The sequence below is a fragment of the Typopeltis vanoorti genome, chromosome 10 (assembly GCF_054136105.1).
Source record: "Typopeltis vanoorti isolate ZY-2024b chromosome 10, IOZ_Tvanoo_1.0, whole genome shotgun sequence".
NCBI classification, from domain to species: domain Eukaryota; kingdom Metazoa; phylum Arthropoda; class Arachnida; order Uropygi; family Thelyphonidae; genus Typopeltis; species Typopeltis vanoorti.
In genome coordinates, this window is record NC_143558.1 from 84,345,198 (window position 1) to 84,365,272 (window position 20,075).

Consider the following 20,075-nt stretch of genomic DNA (forward strand, 5'->3'; position numbering starts at 1 on the left):
TGAGAATTGCTATGTGGGTTTTGCTTGGTGGAAGGAAGAGATAAGCACAAGGTTGTGGTCTCAGTTACTAAAAGAAACACACAACCTTTACATTAAGTGCTCTTTAATTCATGGGTCTTCATGATGTATGTTTTTGCTTTACTTTGCATGGGTATGATAGAAACCAAGATTATGCTTAATGATATTATACAGGGTGTCCCAAAAGTCCTTGTGCAGTTTTAAACTTTAATAGACTTTTTCCTTTTGAAGAATCATGAATGCTGGGTTTTGCATCTTTTTAAACAAAAAATAACACATGATAAAGATGTATGAATGTTACAAAGTTACAGTAAACGGCATTCAAAATTTTAATTATTGAAATTTTTTATGCATTTAGTTTTGTGAATTTGGACTAATCATTTTTTTTTAAATTTATGATGTGCACTCAGGAAGCCTTGCATTTTTGTTCCTTTCTTTTTTTAGAGTCAACAGTCAATAGGGAATCTTACCTTGCAGTGCTGCAAGCATTCTTCATTCCTGAACTAGACAGGTTACATCTTTTAAATAACACCATCCTTCAGCAAGAAGGGGTACCTTGGCAGTTATATTTTGCATACGTAGTAATTTCTGAATTACACTTTCTCAGACAGCTGAATGGATTGAGAACAGCTTCTTGCTTGGTCTCCTTGATCTAACACCATTGGACTTTTTTTCATAGGGTTGTGTCAAAACAGTTGTCTGAAAAGGGGATGCGTGGACAATTGTTTGAATGCTCTTAGGGTTAGGATTACAAATGCAATCCTTATTTGCTGAGAAGTAGCTGATGAATGTTTTCACTGTTCAAAAATTTACTTGAACAATGTATCACACATTGTGGTGGCTATGTGTCAAATAAATGTTTGAGAATAAGCCTTCACTGCATAAAAAACCTTCAATAATTAAACTTTAACACAAGGACTTTTGAGACATACCTTCTACTTAGTTTTCACATTAGGCTCATAGCAGATCATTATGGGAGATCCATTCTAGCTCACCTAATGCCTTTCCTTCTCCTTAAATTCATTTAGTTACATGCACTTAAAAAAAAAAAAGCCTTCCTCTCTTTCTGACCATACTCTTCCTAATCTTCAGTTGTAGAAGAAGAAAAAAAAAGTAGTGTTCTTTCCTCATCTACCATACATTAAAAAATCTCATTATCATCATCATCATCATCAGACCTCCATGAAGTCAGATTCATCGCTGGAAGTCCCACTCTAACATGCACAGCTCATAATACCTTGACTTAAATGCATTCACCACACTCTCAGGCAGGGCATTCCAATTGCCCTCCATCTATGCAAAGAATCTACTCCTCATTGCCCTGCTCACCTCTTTATACAGCTTTCCAGGGTTGGCTGCTTGTTCTCCCTGTGTCTTCACACATTCTATGAAAAATCTAATCCACATTAATCTGCTAATTACTCCTCACCAACTTATATGTCTTGATGATATCCTCCTCCCCCTCTTCCTTTTATACACCAGATTTTGCAGTTTGCATTCTCCCAATCTCTTCATACTGTACATTTCAGAGACCTGAAATCGACATAGTGAATCATCTCTGAACTCTCCAAAAGCCATCGTTTTGAAAACCATGTGACCAAATTTGTACACAGTAATCCGTATGCAGTCTGAAAGCCAAGTAACAGTGGAATCATAACATCCTTACTTCTACATGTCAGGGTTCTCTGCATCATTCCCATAATGCCCTGTGTTGTCCTCACAATTTTAGCAAAATGTCCCCAAAATTTCAAGTTCCTATCCACCCTTACTCCAGAGATCTTTCATCTCCAGCTCCTCTGAGATATCCCCACCAATCTTATACTCTGCATCCCATATTTGCTTTGCAAATTTTAAAACCTTATCCTTTGCTACATTAAACTGGCATACCCACAACTCGCCCATTCAGACAGTCTGTTCAAGTCCTCTTGCAAGGCTACAACATCTGCTCTACTTCTCATGCTCTCCCCAACTTTGCATTGCCTGCAAACCACTATATAACACCATTTATGCTTCTTCCAATGTTATTTACATACAAATTAAATAATAATGGCCACAAAAAAGATCTCTGAGGCAAACCACTAGTAACTTTCCTCTTCTGGGATATCACTTCCCCATACTGTTGATACCTATCAGACTGTCAGTCTTCGATCCAGCACACTAATCTACAATCCAACTCCCATCTGTTCCAATTTAACAGCTTGCTTGTTATGTGGCAATTTATTGAAAGCCTTTGCAAAATCTAAATATACTATTGTATATGAATCTCTCTTGTCCAATCTATTTGTCACCTTTTTATAATAGTAAGCTGATTGCTAAAACATGCTCTTCCTTTATCAAACCCATGCTGTCCATTAAAGAGAATTCTGCTGATGTCAACCCAGTTCTGAATCCCTGTCCTGAATTGCTTCTCCAACACCTTGGCCATAACTCCAGACAAACAGATTAGCCTATAATTCAAAGCCTTAGTCTTATAACCCTCTTTATGAAGCTTATCTTAAAAGGGTAAGTTAAAACTGTTGTTAACTTTTTGGAGCATTCCCTCAAGACATGTGGTATACCACCAAATCCCATGGCCTTGTCGACTTCAAGTTTACTTAATTCCTCATATACATTCTGCTCACTCACCATCATTGATTCTTCACCGATTTTGACTGCTCACAAGTTCTGCATTGTTTTGCAATCACAAGGATGGAATTCTTTAATGAACTGCTCATTTAATAACTCCACCATATCCTTCTCAGTGTTTATCATTCTCTTATTCTCATTGACCAACATCATCTTCCCATAATCACTCTTACTTCTATTTGCCACATATCGAAAAAAAACTGTAGGATTTTTTAACCTTATTTGCTGATTGCTGCTCATACTGCACTTTTGCTACCCTTACCAAGTGAGTCACTTTCCTTGCTTGCTCTTTTTACTCCTCTTGTAACTGATGGAATTTAAAGAAAGGGGTGACCTGCAGGCACACGAATGGTATAAAGTGCAGGCCAGAAGGGTAACGAGTGTGGTAAAAAAAAGCAAAAGCGGATTATGAAAGGAAACTAGCTATGCAAGCTAAAGAGAATCCCAAACAGTTCTTTCAATATGCTGCAAGCAAGAAAAAACTGTACACGGCAAAATGATTTTAAGGAATGACGATGGTAAGGAGGTCACTGAATCAGTCGATATAGTGGAGTTACTGAGCTAGCACTTTGCATGAGTATATCATCCAGGTGATGACATTGAAAAAATGAAGGAACCGTTAGTTTATATGGGAATTGTAATGAATGAAGTGGAGGTGAATAGTCTATTACAGAACCTTAATGTGAATACATCTGTGGGATTGGATGGTATACTGGCACGGGTTTTACGTGAAGCGGCTAAAGAATTATCAGTGCCCTTGACCATGTTGTTTAATCTGAGTCTTGGGTCTGATTTAGTCCCGAAGGTGTGGAAAGATAGTTCCACTGCATAAAGGAGGATCCAAGACTATGGTTGCAAATTACCGACCGATCAGCATATCAGGGTAGTCATTGTCAAGGTCTTGGAGAAAGTAGTCAAGGGAAAAATACAGGAATGGATTGATGAAAATGAGATACTGTACGGGGGACAGCATGGCTTTGCGAAGGGTAGATCATGCCTCAGTAACTTGCTCACGTTTTATAACAAGGTGATGGCTGAACTGGATAAGGGTAATGGGTTTACAGTGATACTGCTGGACCTGGCAAAGGCATTTGACAGGATACCATATGGAATTCTAATCCGTAAACTACAACATATGGGAATGGATATAGGGTTGGTGAGATGGATAGCTGGGTGGTTGATGGAGAGATATCAAAGAGTAGTTTATTCAGGAGTAGAGTCCAAAAGATGGCCTGTGACTAGTGGTGTGCCACAGGGTTCTGTTCTTGGACCACTGCTGTTTAATCTGTTCATTAACGATATAGGGAAGGATCTAAGAGGAACAGTTCATTTGTTCGCTGATGATGCAAAGTTGGGTAAGGCGATAGTGAATGCAGAAGATATCAAAATCTTGCAGGGTGACTTGGATAGATTGGAGTTCTGGGCTAAGGAGAATGGATGTCAATTTAATGTGACAAAATGTAAGGTTATGCATTTTGGGGTGAAAAGATTAGCAGCAGTATACCACATTGGTGGAACTGTACTTCAGGAGATTGATGAGACCAGGGACTTGGGAGTGTTGGTGGATAGGGAGATGAAGTTTAGGGGGCACATTGCAAAAGTAGCTGAATCAGCTCATCAACTCACTTGGTTGTTGAAAAATACCTTGATGAGCAGAGACAAGCAAGTTATTGTACCTCTGTACCGAGCCTTGATAAGACCTCATCTCGACTACTGTGCCCAGATTTGGTCACCTAGGGTTCCTTCTTGATGGGGAGGAGGTGGAGTGGATCCAGAGGCGAATGACTAAGATGATAGCAGGTCTATGGAATGAACCATATGAGAACAGGTTGAAGATTTGTGGGTTGCAGAAATCGGTTGATAGGGGAGATATGATTGAGACATTCAAATTGCTAAAAGGTTTCTATAGGATTAATTCAGAGGATATTTTTGAGATCAGGACTGGTGGTGGGAGAACTAGGGGACACCTATGGAAGCTGGGAAAGAATGTGGTTAGCAGGGGGTGTTAGAGCTAGGTTCTTTACTTTTAGAGTGGTAAATGAGTGGAATAAGCTGCCAGAGTCTGTTGTTGGTGCTATGACATGACGGTGAGTGAGTTGAAGGCAAGGTATGATAAATACTGTGAGAATGTCATATAGTTGTGTGGACATGATGTTTAGGGCCTCCCTCAATGAGTCTAAGGACTCCCTGGAGTCTCCCGTAATAATAATAATAATTATTATTGCCACTTATCTTATGCTGCCTCACTTAACCTCCATAATTCATTTTCTTTGAGATTGCATGCTTCACCTCTTCAGTTATCCATTTTACAACTACTTTATTTAATTTTCTGACCTTTGGAACTCAGTCATTTCCTTTGCTGGATAGTTCTTGAGTAGAGGCCAAGTAGCATTGATTTCCTTTCCAATTAATTCCTCATTCCATGATCTCACTGCAAGCCACCTCCTGAGCTTGTCATAATCACCTGTCTTATAGTTCCACATATAACCCTTTCTCGTAGAAGTCATGATATGGCTGGCAACCACTCAAGTGATCACTTCATGGTAACTTTCACCAACTAAAGGAAGATGTAACACTTCATTTACAATAATATCTTCTGATGAGATAATCAAATCCAAGACCCTTGATCCATGTGTAGCCCTTGTACTGCTTAAGATAGTTGTCCTTCAAAAACTTGAGAAATTCATTCTCTTTGGTTCCAGATGCTGTCTCTTCATTCGATATTAATTGAAATCGTCTATAACAATCACCCCTTATTAGACAGACCAATTTGCCTGAACATTTCCTTCTCACTTCCTTCCACATTACACGTCTATAGCAACACCCTACTAAACATTATTTTGTCCATCCCCACTTCACACCATACAGCTTCAAAACCTCTATCACTGTTTGCCCCTTGCATCTCCACCCTAGATGGACATAATTCCTCTGCCATCATCAGGAGCACTCCTCCTCCTTTTTTTTTTTTTTGCCTTGTCTTTCTTCACAAAAGACCACACTGTTTGGAAAGAAGTGTCAACAGATATCATAGTGTGAGAAACAAGCCATGGGCCATGGTGGCTATGACTTGTTCCTCACAAAAGAAGGTCCTACACTTTAATGAGGTGTAGGACCTTCTTTTGCTGTGATGACTGCATCAGTCTTAAGGGGACATACTTTCCACGAGCATATAATTGTGATTAATGGGAATTTTGAACCATAATTCCTGCTGCATGTAATGAGGTTCTGGTCTATTGTGGGGCAGATGTCCCTTAACCTCACTTGAAACTACACAGATGTTCAGTAGGATTGAGATCCGGGCTCTGCAAAAGTTGGTCAAGTGTGGTGATTTTCATGTCCACAAACCACGCAGTTACAGCAGCAGCCTTATGACACAGTGCACTGTCTTGCTGAAAAAGACAGTTGTCTGTTCTGTAGAAATGGCACAAAGTACGATGCTAAGCATTCTCCAGAATGTTCAGATACCTCTCAGAATTCACTGTTCGTGTCACCACAAACAGAGGTCCAAGGCCAAATCAGGGAAATCAGGAGCAGAACCTTGACACAGCCACTTCCGAATTTCATAGTTGGGGTTATGCACTCTAGTAAGAGACGTTCACGGGCATCATCTACACCCACTGTTCAGTAGAGGGAGTAACATGATTTGCTGCTCCATAACACATCTTTCCAAGTTTCCATATCCCACTGTACGTGCTCTTTGCATCACTGAAGATGCTGAATGTTGATTCGGGTAATGTGGAGCTTGCATATTGTAGTCCTACTATGGAAACCCATGTTGTGACCTTTGGTTCTGAATGTTTATGTGTAGATTCATGTTCCAGTTGATGCCCAGAACTCCATATTCAATGTGTCAGCTGACAAATGACGGTTTTTTACATATTATCCTTTGTAGCACCATACAGTCCCATTCGGTGAGTGTAGTGGGTTGTCCACTGTGGGTAGTACTTGCAGTTGACTCCTTGTGCTTCCATCTCAGTATGATATCATTGATTGTTGACCTGGGGTGGCCCAGTTTGTCAACAGTTTGCCAAATTGATAGGCCTGCAACATGGCATCCTATCACAATGCCTCTTTCAAAGTTGGTCAGTTCCCTTCTTGCAGCCATTTCACCTAGACACAGTTGTGCTGACTTGAGAGCATAATATTCCTCCAATTTATACTGGCTACAAACACGTGACTTGTTACATGACATGATCACTCAAAAATTGTTGGAACAAGTGAGACATGATTCAATCAGGATGACATTCTGAGAGGAATATAGATGGTGGAATATGTACACTGCTTAGAAGGAAGTCAAAGGACCTTCCCTATTTGGGGATGTCCTTTGACATCCCCTAATGGGGAATCATGTCTCACTTGTTCCAACAATTTTTGGGTGAGACAATCAATGTTATCATTTCATTCCTCTTGTTTCAAATATTTCTAGAATTTGTAAGCACACATGCTAGCTCATTTCTGTTTCTATAACAAGTTCCTATTTATCTCACTTCTTGGATATGACTTCTCCACACTCCCCCCCCCCTGTCCATTCCTCTCTATCATTACTAATATTACACCCCTTCCCCAGACCTAAATGTCACCCGACATCCTTGACTATCTTAATCCTTTCTTTTGCACCATACATCTACTCCCGAAACTATCATTCATTTACTCTTTTCACGCAGTGTCTCCCTGTCCACACTGACTTTCCCCCATTTCTCTGTCCACCCTGTGTTCCTTCTCTCTCGTTCTCTTCACTCGTGCTACTCACCTCTCCATTTGTAAACTTGCCTACCTTGCTCTTCAACATCTCTTGCTTCCTCGGGTCTTACATTTGCTATAGTCATTATTTTTTCTCTTGCAGCAACAGGTTTCCAACTGATTCACACCAAATACATAAAAGCATCATATTAACTCTTTAAGGTATTAGGACCAGTAACATATCATATTCAAGTTGCTGTCTTTCTGAAAACTAATTAATGTTATCATCATATCTGCAGTGGTCAGCAGCTGCTATGTTCTTTGTCTGATTTGTCATTTGGATGGAAAAAAAAAGAAAGAAATTTTAGTACAAATACCCTATATGAGGCTAATTTGCCTTCATTTGATCATTTATAAATGTTCTTTACATTCATTGTGTTGTTGACAGGATTTAAGCTTTGGTTTTTCAAACCAAAGCACAGTCATCACTGAAAAAATCTGTGCTGGCCTGTTGGCTAAGTGAATGACATACTCACTCCCTTTCCAGTAGGTTATAAGTTTGAACAGTTTGTAGGCATATTTTTGTTGAATGTCTTTAGATGGTATATGATTTACATCACCCAGTGTGAGCCCACCATCATCTTACTTGGTGGCTTGAAGTACCATGTTTGGTCTCTTGAGCAGGAAAGCTGAATTATCTAATTAATTTTTATGGCTATTTTGCCTATTTTTTTTTTAGGAGTACCCCTTTTAAGATGTTATTTGCTTTTTACTCAATTTTTAGAGCATTACTGATGTTTTAAAGATATAGATATATGAAGAATATAAGGAAGGAATAATTTTGAACATACCTTTGTAAGATGTTCCTGGTTGTCATCTTAATGAGCGCCATCCAGTGTATGGCTGGATGCCGGTGAAATTTATGTGAAATTTAAAACCCTGGTTTTAAATTTCACATACCTTGTGTTGTGCCCACAATTCTCCCACATCTCTATCTCCACATTTCCAACACCCCCTCTCCTTCCAGTCCTACTTCAGTAATATTGCGATATAGCGGATGCCACTCATTAAGATGACAACCAGGAACATCCTACAAAGGTATGTCCAAAATTATTCCTTTCTTATATACTTCATATATCTAAATCTTTAAAACATCAGTAATGCTCTAAAAATTGAGAAAAAAAGCCAATGACATCTTAAAAGGAGTATTCCTAAACAAAAAATAGGCAAAATAGCCATAAAAATTAATATTTATTTAGATGAGTAATATGGAAAATTTTCCAGAAATAATATCTGAATTATCTCATTTTAGCCTACTCACAGTAATTAAATCTGTGATAGTTTTGTAACTAACCTTTTGTAAGTTGGATTCACATTAAAGAATAAAAATTATAAAAATTCAATAGTCATTTATTTTTAAAAAGTGTCTTACATTTATGCTTTATAATAGTGACCATTGAAGTAAAAAAAAAAAAAAAATTCTTAACAAAGCTCCATAAAATTCAATATTGCTGCATATGTACTCATGAATTTTTAGCAACCTCATGCCTCCTAAATTTCTCTGACCTTCTCTATGCTTTTAGTCAAAAAGTGTTTTTCATAACAAAATCATGATAATTATTAGTTTACTAGCGGTGTTTGTTTTCAAGTTTATCATCAAAAAGGTAGTTTGAAATAATCAACTCTCAGGTGACTCTTCATTGAACTGCATTCACCACTAAACCCATTTACTTTCATTAAAATCAAATTGTTGTTCCACAAAAAATACCTTTTCTTCCCAGTTCATTCAGTCATCACTTTCTTTTGGTTGAGAAATTTCACTGTCACTTTCATTGTTGGAGACCAGTGAAGTGCTATCATTTGAATTGCTGACACTCAGGGTATTGGAAACGTCATCAGTGACTTCATTATCAGCAACTTTAGTAGCATTGTCAAAATTTTTAGCACAGTCAAATGCAGCACTGCATTCAAAATCACTATCTTACTTCTGTTTACTTTCTTCTGAATCTTAATAGTCATAATTTGACTTGAGTCTAGTCAAAATGTGAATCGCAGCTAAATCTTTTCCTTGAGCAGCCATCTTGTCTTGGACTGTTTATAGTCATTGAGAAAATTGTTTAATGTCAACCTTCTATGGTGTAGGATGACATAAAAAAAAATTAGAAGATTAATGCTGCTAATAAATTGCAATACTTCCTTGCAAAAGCTCAACTACTGTAGTTGGGCTGTAAATTAAGTTTTAATATAGTGGTTAAAAGTTGAAAGACGCATATATGAAGTCAATACTGTGTTTGAGCTAGAAGTATGGTAACATATATACCTCAAAGGGTTAATTTCAGATTCTTCCTGATTATAATTTCATACACAGACATTTGTCGATCAAAATTAAAGTATCCTTATTTAAGACCTTGTGGAGTGCTCCACCCAGTAATTCAAATTCTATGAAACTTTGCAGGAATACACTGTGCATCATGTGATAGCAATATCTGAGGGAGGGAGGGGGTAGTTCCAAAACTCACCATCAGGGGTACTTCATGATGTACCAAATTTAGATGTAGTAATTTTTTACTGTGTGTATGTGTGTGTGTGTGTGTAAAGGAGAAAAGTGAAACAAGCATAAATAACCTATTTTTATTCACCTCCATTATGCTATGATTTTGCATCTTTGCGCAGTGTGTTTAATGGCAGAATGCAGCTGGTTAGGACGTGTGTGCACATGCTGCATTATGCTGTCTTTCATGTTTGGCAAGCTGTCAAGATGATCCAGATAAACCCCATCTTTGAGAAATCTCCAGAGCCAGAAGTTGCAGGGGATCAGATCAGGTGAACAAGGTGGCCATGCAGTGGGAAATGCATGGCAGATCACTCTGGCTTCTGTGAAATGTTCTCAGAAATCTCCTGCACAGATTGACTAATGCGTGAAGGGGGACCCATCCTGCTTAAAACTGACTGAATCCATGCACAGTCGGTGCCATAGCCACATCACATCACAAAATTTTTTTTTATCATATCGTGATTCCTCTCAGTAGTAACTGAGCAAGTCACACGACCCGACTGGCATATGTCCTCAGAGAAGAATGATCCAATAATAAACAAAGCCGTAAACCTACACCAGAGAGTAACTCTGGGTTAATGCAAAGGAATTTGTTGGATTGCATTCTGGTTTTGCATAGCCCATACCTTGCAATTTTGGGTATTCACATTTCTGTTCAACCTTTTGGTTCTGTCCACTGCTGGACAATAGTCTCCCCCATGATTTTCCAGACCACTTGGTTTTCTGCTTCTCCTATCCATCTCATTCCTGCAATTTGTTCCAGTTCATCCCTCCATCTTCTTCTCGGTCTTCCTCTTTGTCTTGCTCCATCCATTGGTCTCCACTCTGTTGTTTTTCTAGTCCATCTCCCATCACTGCATCTGACAATATGGCCAGCCCATCTCCACTTAGCCTGTTTAATGTATTTTACAATATCTGTGACACCTGCTTGAGATCTTATCCAGGTATTTGTCTTCCTATCTCTTAATGTTATTTTTAGTATACTTCTCTCCATGCGATGTTAAAGTCCATGTTTCTCCTCCATATGTTAGGATAGGAAGTATGTACTGGTCGAAAGCTTTCCTTTTTAGACTCATAGGGATGTCACTTCTGAATATGTGTCTCATTTTCCCATAAGCCATCCATCCAAGGTAAATCCTTCATTCAATCTCTTTTCTTTGGCAATCCTCAAAGGATAACCATTGGCCCAAATATACATATGAAGTAACTTGTTCTATTTCATGTTTTTCAACTTTGACAGTTCTATGGTTTATGTATTTATTCATCATTATTTTTGTTTTATTCTCTATTTATTTTTAATCCAATTACTCTGGAGGCTTCATTTAACTGATTTAGCCTTTCTTCCAGATCTTCAAGATTATCTGCTATTAGGACAAGATCATCTGCAAATTTCAGATGATGCAGCCTTTCTCCATTTATGTTTATTCCTTTTGTTTCCCAATCAAGGATTCTAAAGACTTCCTCTAGTGCAGCTGTAAATAATTTGGTAGATATGGTGTTGCTTTGCCAGATGCCTTTTTGTATTGGGAACTTTTCACTGTTTTTATATAATTTAATTACAGAAGTTGCATTATTGTAAATATGTTTTAGTGTTTCCATATATGGTTTCTCAGTTCCCTGGGTTTCAAGTGCTTTTAGTGTTGCAGATGTTTTAACTGAATCAAATGTTTTTTCATAGTCTATATAGGCCAGACATAAGGATTTATTATATTCAATTGATTTTTCAATGAGCTGTCTTAATGTGTGAATGGTCCAAAGTATTGTAATTCTTTCTAAATCCAACTTGTTCACAGGATTGCATTCTCTCTAGTTTAGATTTTATTCTATTATTTATAATTTTTGTGAAGACTTTATATATGGTGTTGAGTAGGCTTATAGGTTTGTAGTTTTTAATTTCTTCCTTATTGCCCTTTTTAAAAATTAATATTAGAAGTGAATTGTTCCAATTTTTTGGAATTTTTCTCTGTTTTAGGCATTTATTAAAGTTTAGTCAGCTGTTTGATGACAGGGCTTCCTCCAAGTTTTAAGAAGTCTACCATAATTCCATCTTCTCCTGGGACCTTTCCATTCTTCATTTCCTGCAATGCAATTTCTACTTCACCTTGTAAGATCTCAGGGGTATCGTGTTCTTCCTCACTCAAGTTATCCATAGATCATTCTTGGATGTCTCGGTCTTTGTCTTCATAGAGTTCAGTATAAAATTCCTGAATTCTTTTGATTATTGCATCTCTATTTTTTATAAGTTCACCATTTTTTCCTCTTACAGCATCTATTTCCTTTGTTCCAGCTGATAATGTTTGTCTTTAAGACCTTCATATTACTATTGTTTTCTACTGTTTCTTTAATTTTCTTATTATTATACGATCTAATTTCATGTTTCATCCTTTTACGTATAGTTTTACAAATTTCCGCATATTCTATTTTATTGGTGTCATTCAAATCTCTTTTCATATCTCTTCTCTTCTTTTCTTCATCAGATCTAAGGTTTCTTGGCGTAGTTTTTCTTCTCTTTGGCTATTTCCTTTGTTCCATCTGATAATGTTTGTCTTAGGACCTTCATATTGCTATTGTTTTCTATTGTTTCTTTAATTTTCCTAGTTTATATGATCTAATTTCATGTTTCATCCTTTTACGCATAGCTTTACAAATTTCCTCATATTCTATTTTATTGGTGTCATTCAAATCTCTTTTCATATCTTTTCTTTTCTTCATCAGATCTAAGGTTTTCTGTCATAGTTTTTCTTCTCTTTGGTGCCTTTTTACACCTATTTCTAGTGCACAATTCAAGATATATTTTGTTAAGATTTCATTAGCATCATTGATGGCAGTAGCTGTGTTTAACTATTTTTAGTTCATTTTTGAGTGATTCTCTATAACAGCTTTTATTGTGGTAGAGGTTTTGTAGATTCACTAAATTGGACTTTTTTCTTATGAGCTTATTCTGTTCCCATTTTTTGTTGATCCATACTTTTGCCCTTACTAGTCTGTGGTCACTTCCTTTATTGAATCTATTAAGCAGTTCGGTATTATTTATTATATATCTTTTGTTGGTGAGAATGAAGTCTTCTTCATTATAGGTTTGTCCAGTTGGGTTTTTCCAAGTCCATTTTCGGTTGATTTTCTTTGTGAAAAAATTTCCTACAAAAAAAAAACAACTTTTTTTTGTAGGAAAAAAGAAATTGTATTTGAAATTTTGAAAAAAAAAAAAAATTGATTGCCTAATAGATAAATTATAGATAACAAATGAAATTTAATCAACTTTTTCAAATTTTGGACAGAGGAATTCCATTCCTCTGTCCAAACCCAAATTTACCGATGGAGTTCAAATGGTCATCTCTGCTTCCACTCTTGGCATTAAAGTCACCCATTATAATTATTTAGAATTCTTTAGAATTATTTAATGTGGATTCTAATGTTTCATAGAAATTTTCTATCTCTTCATCTGGATGGTCTGTAGTGGGATGTATATTTGTATAATTTTCAGTTTGTATCTTTTATTTATGAAGAGACTTAGTTCAGCTATTCTTGATGTTATTTTATTAACAAACAGGACATTATCCTTGATTGTTTTATTTATTAGGAATCCTACACCACCAGTTGAGTTTCTGTCACATTCACAGTGGTAGAGTAAATCTCCATCTTTTAATTGCACGAGAGTTTCTTCTTTCCTTTTTATCTCTGAAAGGCCCACAACATCCCATTTTATATGGTCCAATTCCTTCATCAGTTCTTCCAATCTATCATCATCCCATAGAGATCTGCAGTTATATGTTCCTGCTAATATCCTTCTATCATTGTGCACTGTAGGTGGGCTCATTGTAGCTAGTGGAGACTGTAGCATATTTTTCAACCTAGACCATCTGCCTAAGTCCAGGAATCGTTCCTTTTTATGCTGGGCGACGGACAAGCCAGTATGTAATTTTCCTACTTTATTCATTATTTGCATTGTCCTCATGGGGGGGGGAGGTATTTGGCCACCTAAATGGCTACAAATAACAAGAACAGAAAGAAATTTTAAAACATATGTTTATAAAACTAGATTATTAAATGAGACAAATATACAATGGCTATATGAATAAAGAATTAACCAATATTTAGATAAAATAAAATGACATGAAGAAATAAAAATAGAATGGATAATATAAAAATTATACTAAATACAACAGCAAATGAAAGCTTAGAAAGACCAAAAAATTCAATCTTCTTCTTCTGCAGCTTCTCCCACTTAAGTGGGGTCACTGTTTGTAATGAGTCTCCTGCACACCTTCCTGTCTTGGGCTGTCATCCAAGTTCTTCATCTTCAAGTCCTCTTCTACCAGCTCCCTCCATCTCTTCTTTGGCCACCCACGCTTCCGCCTTCCTTGCACATCCATCTGCATGACCCTTCTTCCCACATATTCGTCCTCCCTCCTCATCACATGACCAAACCATCTCAACCTTGCCTCCTGTATTTTCGCTCCTAAGTTCGGAACTTTCACTGTTTCCCTGACATAGTCATTTCTCAGACGATCCTTTCTGGTCACACCGCACATCCACCTAAGCATTCTCATCTCTGCTCTACTTCCATCCTGCTGATATTATTTTTCCTCAGGGCCACAGTTTCTATAGCATACGCCATAGCTGGCCTCACTACTGTCCTATAAATTTTGCCTTTCAGATTGATCGGCACCCTCTTATCGCATAACACTCCAGCCATCTCCCTCCAGTTCCTCCAACCCGCTTGTATCCTGCATCCCACTTCCTTCTCAGCTCCTCCATCTTCTTCCACTGTTGAACCTAAGTATCTAAAGTCTCTCACCTTCCTGATGACATTTCCTTCCAGCTCCAGATCTGTCTCCTGGCTGCTGCCCACTGCGCAACACATATACTCTGTCTTACTTCTGCTCAGTCTCATACCTCTCTCTTCCAGTACTTTTCTCGATCTTTCCAGTTTAGTTCCTGCTTCTTCTCTTGAATCTACACACAACAAGATGTCATCTGCATACAACATTGTCCAAGGCACATCTTCTCTCACCTCCTCTGTTACCACCTCCATCACAATATTAAACAGAAACGGACTTAATGCTGACCCTTGATGCAAGCCAACTGTTACTTGAAAACTTTCTGTCTGTCCCAAACAGGTCTGAACACTTGTCTTCACATTTCTGTACATTTCCCGCACCAACCTGACATATTTCTCCGGCACCTTCTTCTCCCTCAGACATCTCCAGACTTCTTGCCTTGGCACTCTATCGTATGCTTTCTCCAGATCAATAAATACCAGATGTAGCTCCCTTTGTTTCTCTCAATATTTTTCCATCATCTGCTGTAACCCAAAGATAGCATCTTTTGTTGATCTACCAGGCATGAAACCAAATTGTTCCTTTGCAATCTCCACCTCCTTCCTCAATCTACCATCAAGAACCCTTTCTAGGATCTTCATTGTGTGGGACATCAACTTTATTCCTCTGTAATTTTTACAGTCTTGTGCATTCCCTTTACCCTTGTAGATGGGGGCAAGAGTACTCTCCCTCCATTCCTCGGGTATATTTTCCTGTTGGCAAACTTTCATGAACAGGTCCCACAGCAGGTCAATTCCCTCTTCCCCCAGTGCCTTCCATGCCTCCACTGGAATTCTGTTGGGGCCCACTGATTTTCCATTCCTCATCCTCTCTTCATGGCCTCCGTCACTTCCACTCTACTGATGTTCTGCACCATCCCCTCAGAAGGCTGCCCATCTCCTCTGAGAGTCCTTGCATTTTCCTCATTCAAAAATCCCTCAAAGTATATTTTCCATCAATAAAGACCAAAAAATTCAATAAAAAGAAAAAAACTGAAGATATGGGATGATACAATCAAAGAAATAATCAAAATGAAAAAAAAAAAAACAAGCATATCATAGATCGTTAAGCAGTAAAAGATTAGAAGATGAAATAGAAAATAAAAGAATAAGAGCCATAGCTGAAAGAGAGGTCAGAAAAAGACATAGAGAATCATGGAACAAATTTGTTTCTAATTTAGAACGTGATTTATATAAAATAAGACACAATATATATAAGATTTTAAAACATTTAAGTACAGATACTAAAGAAAACGTAAAATTAAACACTGAATTGAAATTAGAAGAATTTCTAAATTTCTATACAGAATTGTGGACAGATAAATATTTATAAAAGATATAACTGGCAAATATTTAATGAAAAGGAAATAACTAAAGAAGAATTAGAAATCGGCCTGTAAGAATCAAGAAATAGAAAATCACCTGGAAAAGATATGTTAGGTTCAGAATTATATGAATATGTAGGAATAAGGTTCAAAGAAAGACTCCTAATAAAAATTGCTGACCTGGTTGGCTGAGTGGTTAGTGTATCTACTCTCCAGCCAAAGGATGTGGGTTCGAATCCTGCCATGGGCGTGGATGTTGATTGTCTGTAAAAATGCTAGTGGTAGTGGTGGACAGTAGATGGCGTTGGTGTAGTTGTGGTTCATTGTAGTTGGTGGATTGTGGGTGGTGGTGATAGAGTTGTAGAGTAGATGCCCTCTCTCTCAATGAGTCTTTGGACTCCCTGGAGGTGTCAAGTAGTAATAATAATAATCTATTCAACAAGTAACCCACCAATAGAATGGAAAAAAGCAATTGTAATCCCTATCTTTAAAAAAGATAATAGATGTATAAGTATTCTAAATTCCTGTTACAAAGTATATAGCAGAATTTTAAATAAAATCTGAGAACTTTATTTTAGAAGTACAGAATGGATTTAGAAAAGGACAATCATGTATAGACCTGGCCTTTTGTCTAAAATTAATAATGGAGAAAAGAAAAGAATACAATTTAGAAATACGTGTTACATTTATTGGTTTTGAAAAGCATTTGACAAAGTTAAAAGAAGCATTTTATTTAACATATTAAAAGAAAGACAAACCCCAAATAATATTCTAAAAGCTATCATAAGTATATGCGAAAATAATCAAATACAAATAAGATCAAATCATGAGCTAGCATATAATACGAGAGAGATAAACCAAGGAGTCTAACAGGGATGTCCCTTTTTAGCAACTCTTTTTAATATTTATCTAATGAAATAATAATAAAATGGAATAAAAATTTCTATCAAGGTATTAAACTTTCTCCTACTGTGAACTTAAACACACTCCTTTTTGCCGATTACCAAATAATTATAAATTTTGAAAATAACTTACAGAAAGATATTTTAAATTTAAATGAGACAGGAAAATGTAAAAGATATAAACCTAAACATTGTGAAATATTTAAAAATAACAAATGTAATTAACTCTAGATTTAAACCTAACCTAGTTCAAAAACAAACCAGACTAAAAGTATACAATACATTAGCCCTACCAGTCGTATTGCATCGAAGTGAAATCTGGACAATAAAACAAAAAGACAAAGATTAATAACAGCTGAAATGAAGTTTATGAGAAAAACTGTAAAGTATACTCTATTTGATCACAAAAGAAATAAAGATATTATGAAAGAATTAAACCAGGAATCAGTAATAATAGAAGAAATTTAAAAATATAAACATAAATGGATGGAACACGTTGAAAGAATGAAGACAGAAAGAATACCAAAACAAGACTTAAATTACAAATTTTACCATTAGGAAAAAGAAAACCAGAATGCCCTCTTAAGAGATTCAACGATGACTTCTAAGGCTGGAACAATCTACTCTAGGCCTAAATCCTTGACAAGCATAATGAAGATGATGACATTTAAAGCTTTGGATGTAATCGTTGCAAACAGATGTAATTTTTTGTGTGTTGTAATATTATACCTTTCAAGTATGCAAAACTGTTGTTGTTGCACTTGTGCATATAGCATTAGCTTTCACTTTATTATCATTATTATTATTTTTTTTTATGACAACTTGGAACTTTTATGACAACCCATTAATACTTAGAAATCTGTAGGACCATGCAGTAATCAATGTTGGTCAAGGGTTAGTTTAGCCAAAAATCCTTCTCTAGAGAATAAACATTTTTATTTATTTATTCAGATATGTGGTAAGTAGTAGTATCATGCTGGGCAGTGATAATCATTTTCAAAATCACAGCCTTTTGTGAAGCCACTGATGGACAGCAAAAATCATCAGTACTGCTCATTCATCATTATTTCCAGTTATTTCCTTTCTGCAGTTATGATTGGAAGGGAAACAGTATACTTGGTGAGCCTTTCTGAACCACCAAGACTTTTTACAGAACTCTTGTCTATTTTCCTGTATTTTCTATATCGTTTAAATAATTTGTTGCAATTTTCTTTTATTTCCTGGATTCTTTCTCAGTCAGTTATCACACTAAGTTTTTTTTTTTCTTTTTATCACTGAAGGTCACTTACACACTAATAGTTTTTAATGTGATTTATATTTTAAATTAATTTTTTTTTTTTTCCAGAAAGAAAATAAATATTATAGAAGGAATTCTAGTCAAAGGATCTTTTCAAATTTTGAAGTTAAAAAGGGCATATTTCAATTATATACAGATTTACAAAAAGGTAGTATGTTTATAGTATTCTGTTGTTTTTTCTCTTGTGATGTAATGAATATATATATATATATATATGAATGAATGAATGATCATTAACTCAGTTAACATACATATTTTTTAAAAGAATTGAATGACTAGAACTGAGATTTAAGTAAAAAGGTTTTAATATTAAAACACTACTAGTTTCGGCTTGTAACAGTCTTCATCAGGTGACATTATTAAAGAAAGAAAAAACACTAAAACACTGAGGCTTAAATAAACTAAGAACATCATAGAGAGTCTCTATACATAATTAACATTAAAATGTTGTGGTTGTATTTAAAGCTGTTCTTTCATTTGTGGTATTGTTGGGAAAGTACGCGCTAGTAGCATCTCGTGAACGCCAGTACATGCTTACAGCTGAATGACTATCTGGGAGGTTGTAGCTCAAGTTATTATTTAGATGAACAGGATTGAAGATGATTTCCCTAGATTCTATCATTGCAACAGAAGATGTTAGTAGATTTTTTCCAGCAGACTTTGTGACTTTGGCTTTCATCATTAGGATTAGCCGAGAAAAGGATATGACTTGATAATGCACTGGCTTGCTGTCTCTTGTAAGTAATGTCCCTCGTGTTCTTCCATATGCAATTCGACAGATTTGTCTGTCTGCCCAAAATAAGGAATATCACAATCACACAATATTCTATATACACCAGGGTATTTGAGTTGATGATGATAACAAGGTTTTGGGTGGCTTATTAAGAAACGAATTTTTGGAAGTGGAGTGAACAAGGTTCATTGAAGAAGATTATGGAAGAACACATGAGGGACATTACTTACAAGAGACAGTGAGCCAGTGCATTATCAAGTCATATCCTTTTCTCGGCTAATCCTAATGATGAAAGCCAAAGTCACAAAGTCTGCTGGGAAAAATCTACTAACATCTTTCATTACAATGATGAACTAGAGAGAAAAATCATAGAATCTAGGGAAATCATCTTCAATCCTGTTCATCTAAATAATAACTCTTGAGCGACAACCTCCCAGATTCAGCTGTAATCATGTACTGGCGTTCACGAGATGCTACTAGCACGTACTTTCCCAACAATACCACAAACGAAAGAACAGCTTTAAATACAACCACAACGTTTTAATGTTAATTATGTATAGAGACTCTCTATGATGTTCTTAGTTTATTTAAGCTTCAGTGTTTTGGTGTTTTTTCTTTTTTCTCATCATCATCATCATCATCAAATTCCTGCCATGTACCCTCAAGGGGTGTACAGGATATGATAGTACTACATGAAAAAAATTACATCATTATTAATTTCCTATCTACAATTTTCCTCCAAATCAGTCTGTTACTTGTCAAGACTCCAACATTATCAGATCTTATATTTCTATCGTCTAAAGCACTTTGTACCGTATCAATCCACCTATATCTTGGTCTTCTTCTGGGTCGTTTTGCTGCCAACCTGGCAGAGAACACTTGTTTTGCTAATCTTTCCTCGCCCATTCTGTTTAGGTGACCATACCACCTGAGATTAGTTCTGCTAACGCATTCCTGGATGCTGACAATGTCAAGTTCTTTCCTAATATCCTCGTTTTTAGTATGATATTGCCATTGATGCCATCTGTTCACGCCTATAATCTTTCTCAGGACTCTCATATCTGTGGTCTCTAGTCTTTGGTCAAGTGTTTTACTTCTGACCCAGCTCTCAGATCCATAAGT

General features: G+C 36.4%; 1 protein-coding gene across 2 annotated transcripts in view; it reads left to right on the plus strand.

Moving 5' to 3' along the window:
* The window catches only part of scat (VPS54 subunit of GARP complex scat), a 393,993-nt gene that overhangs the window by 100,646 nt on the left and 273,272 nt on the right, over window positions 1-20,075 (plus strand). For both annotated transcript variants that reach the window (XR_016548906.1, XM_090398663.1), the window contains exon 7: window positions 18,269-18,368. Coding sequence is in view for 1 of the 2 variants with exons in the window: in XM_090398663.1 (XP_090254789.1) it covers window positions 18,269-18,368 (100 nt within the window). In the remaining variant the exon portion in view is untranslated. The remainder of the gene's footprint in view (window positions 1-18,268; window positions 18,369-20,075) is intronic.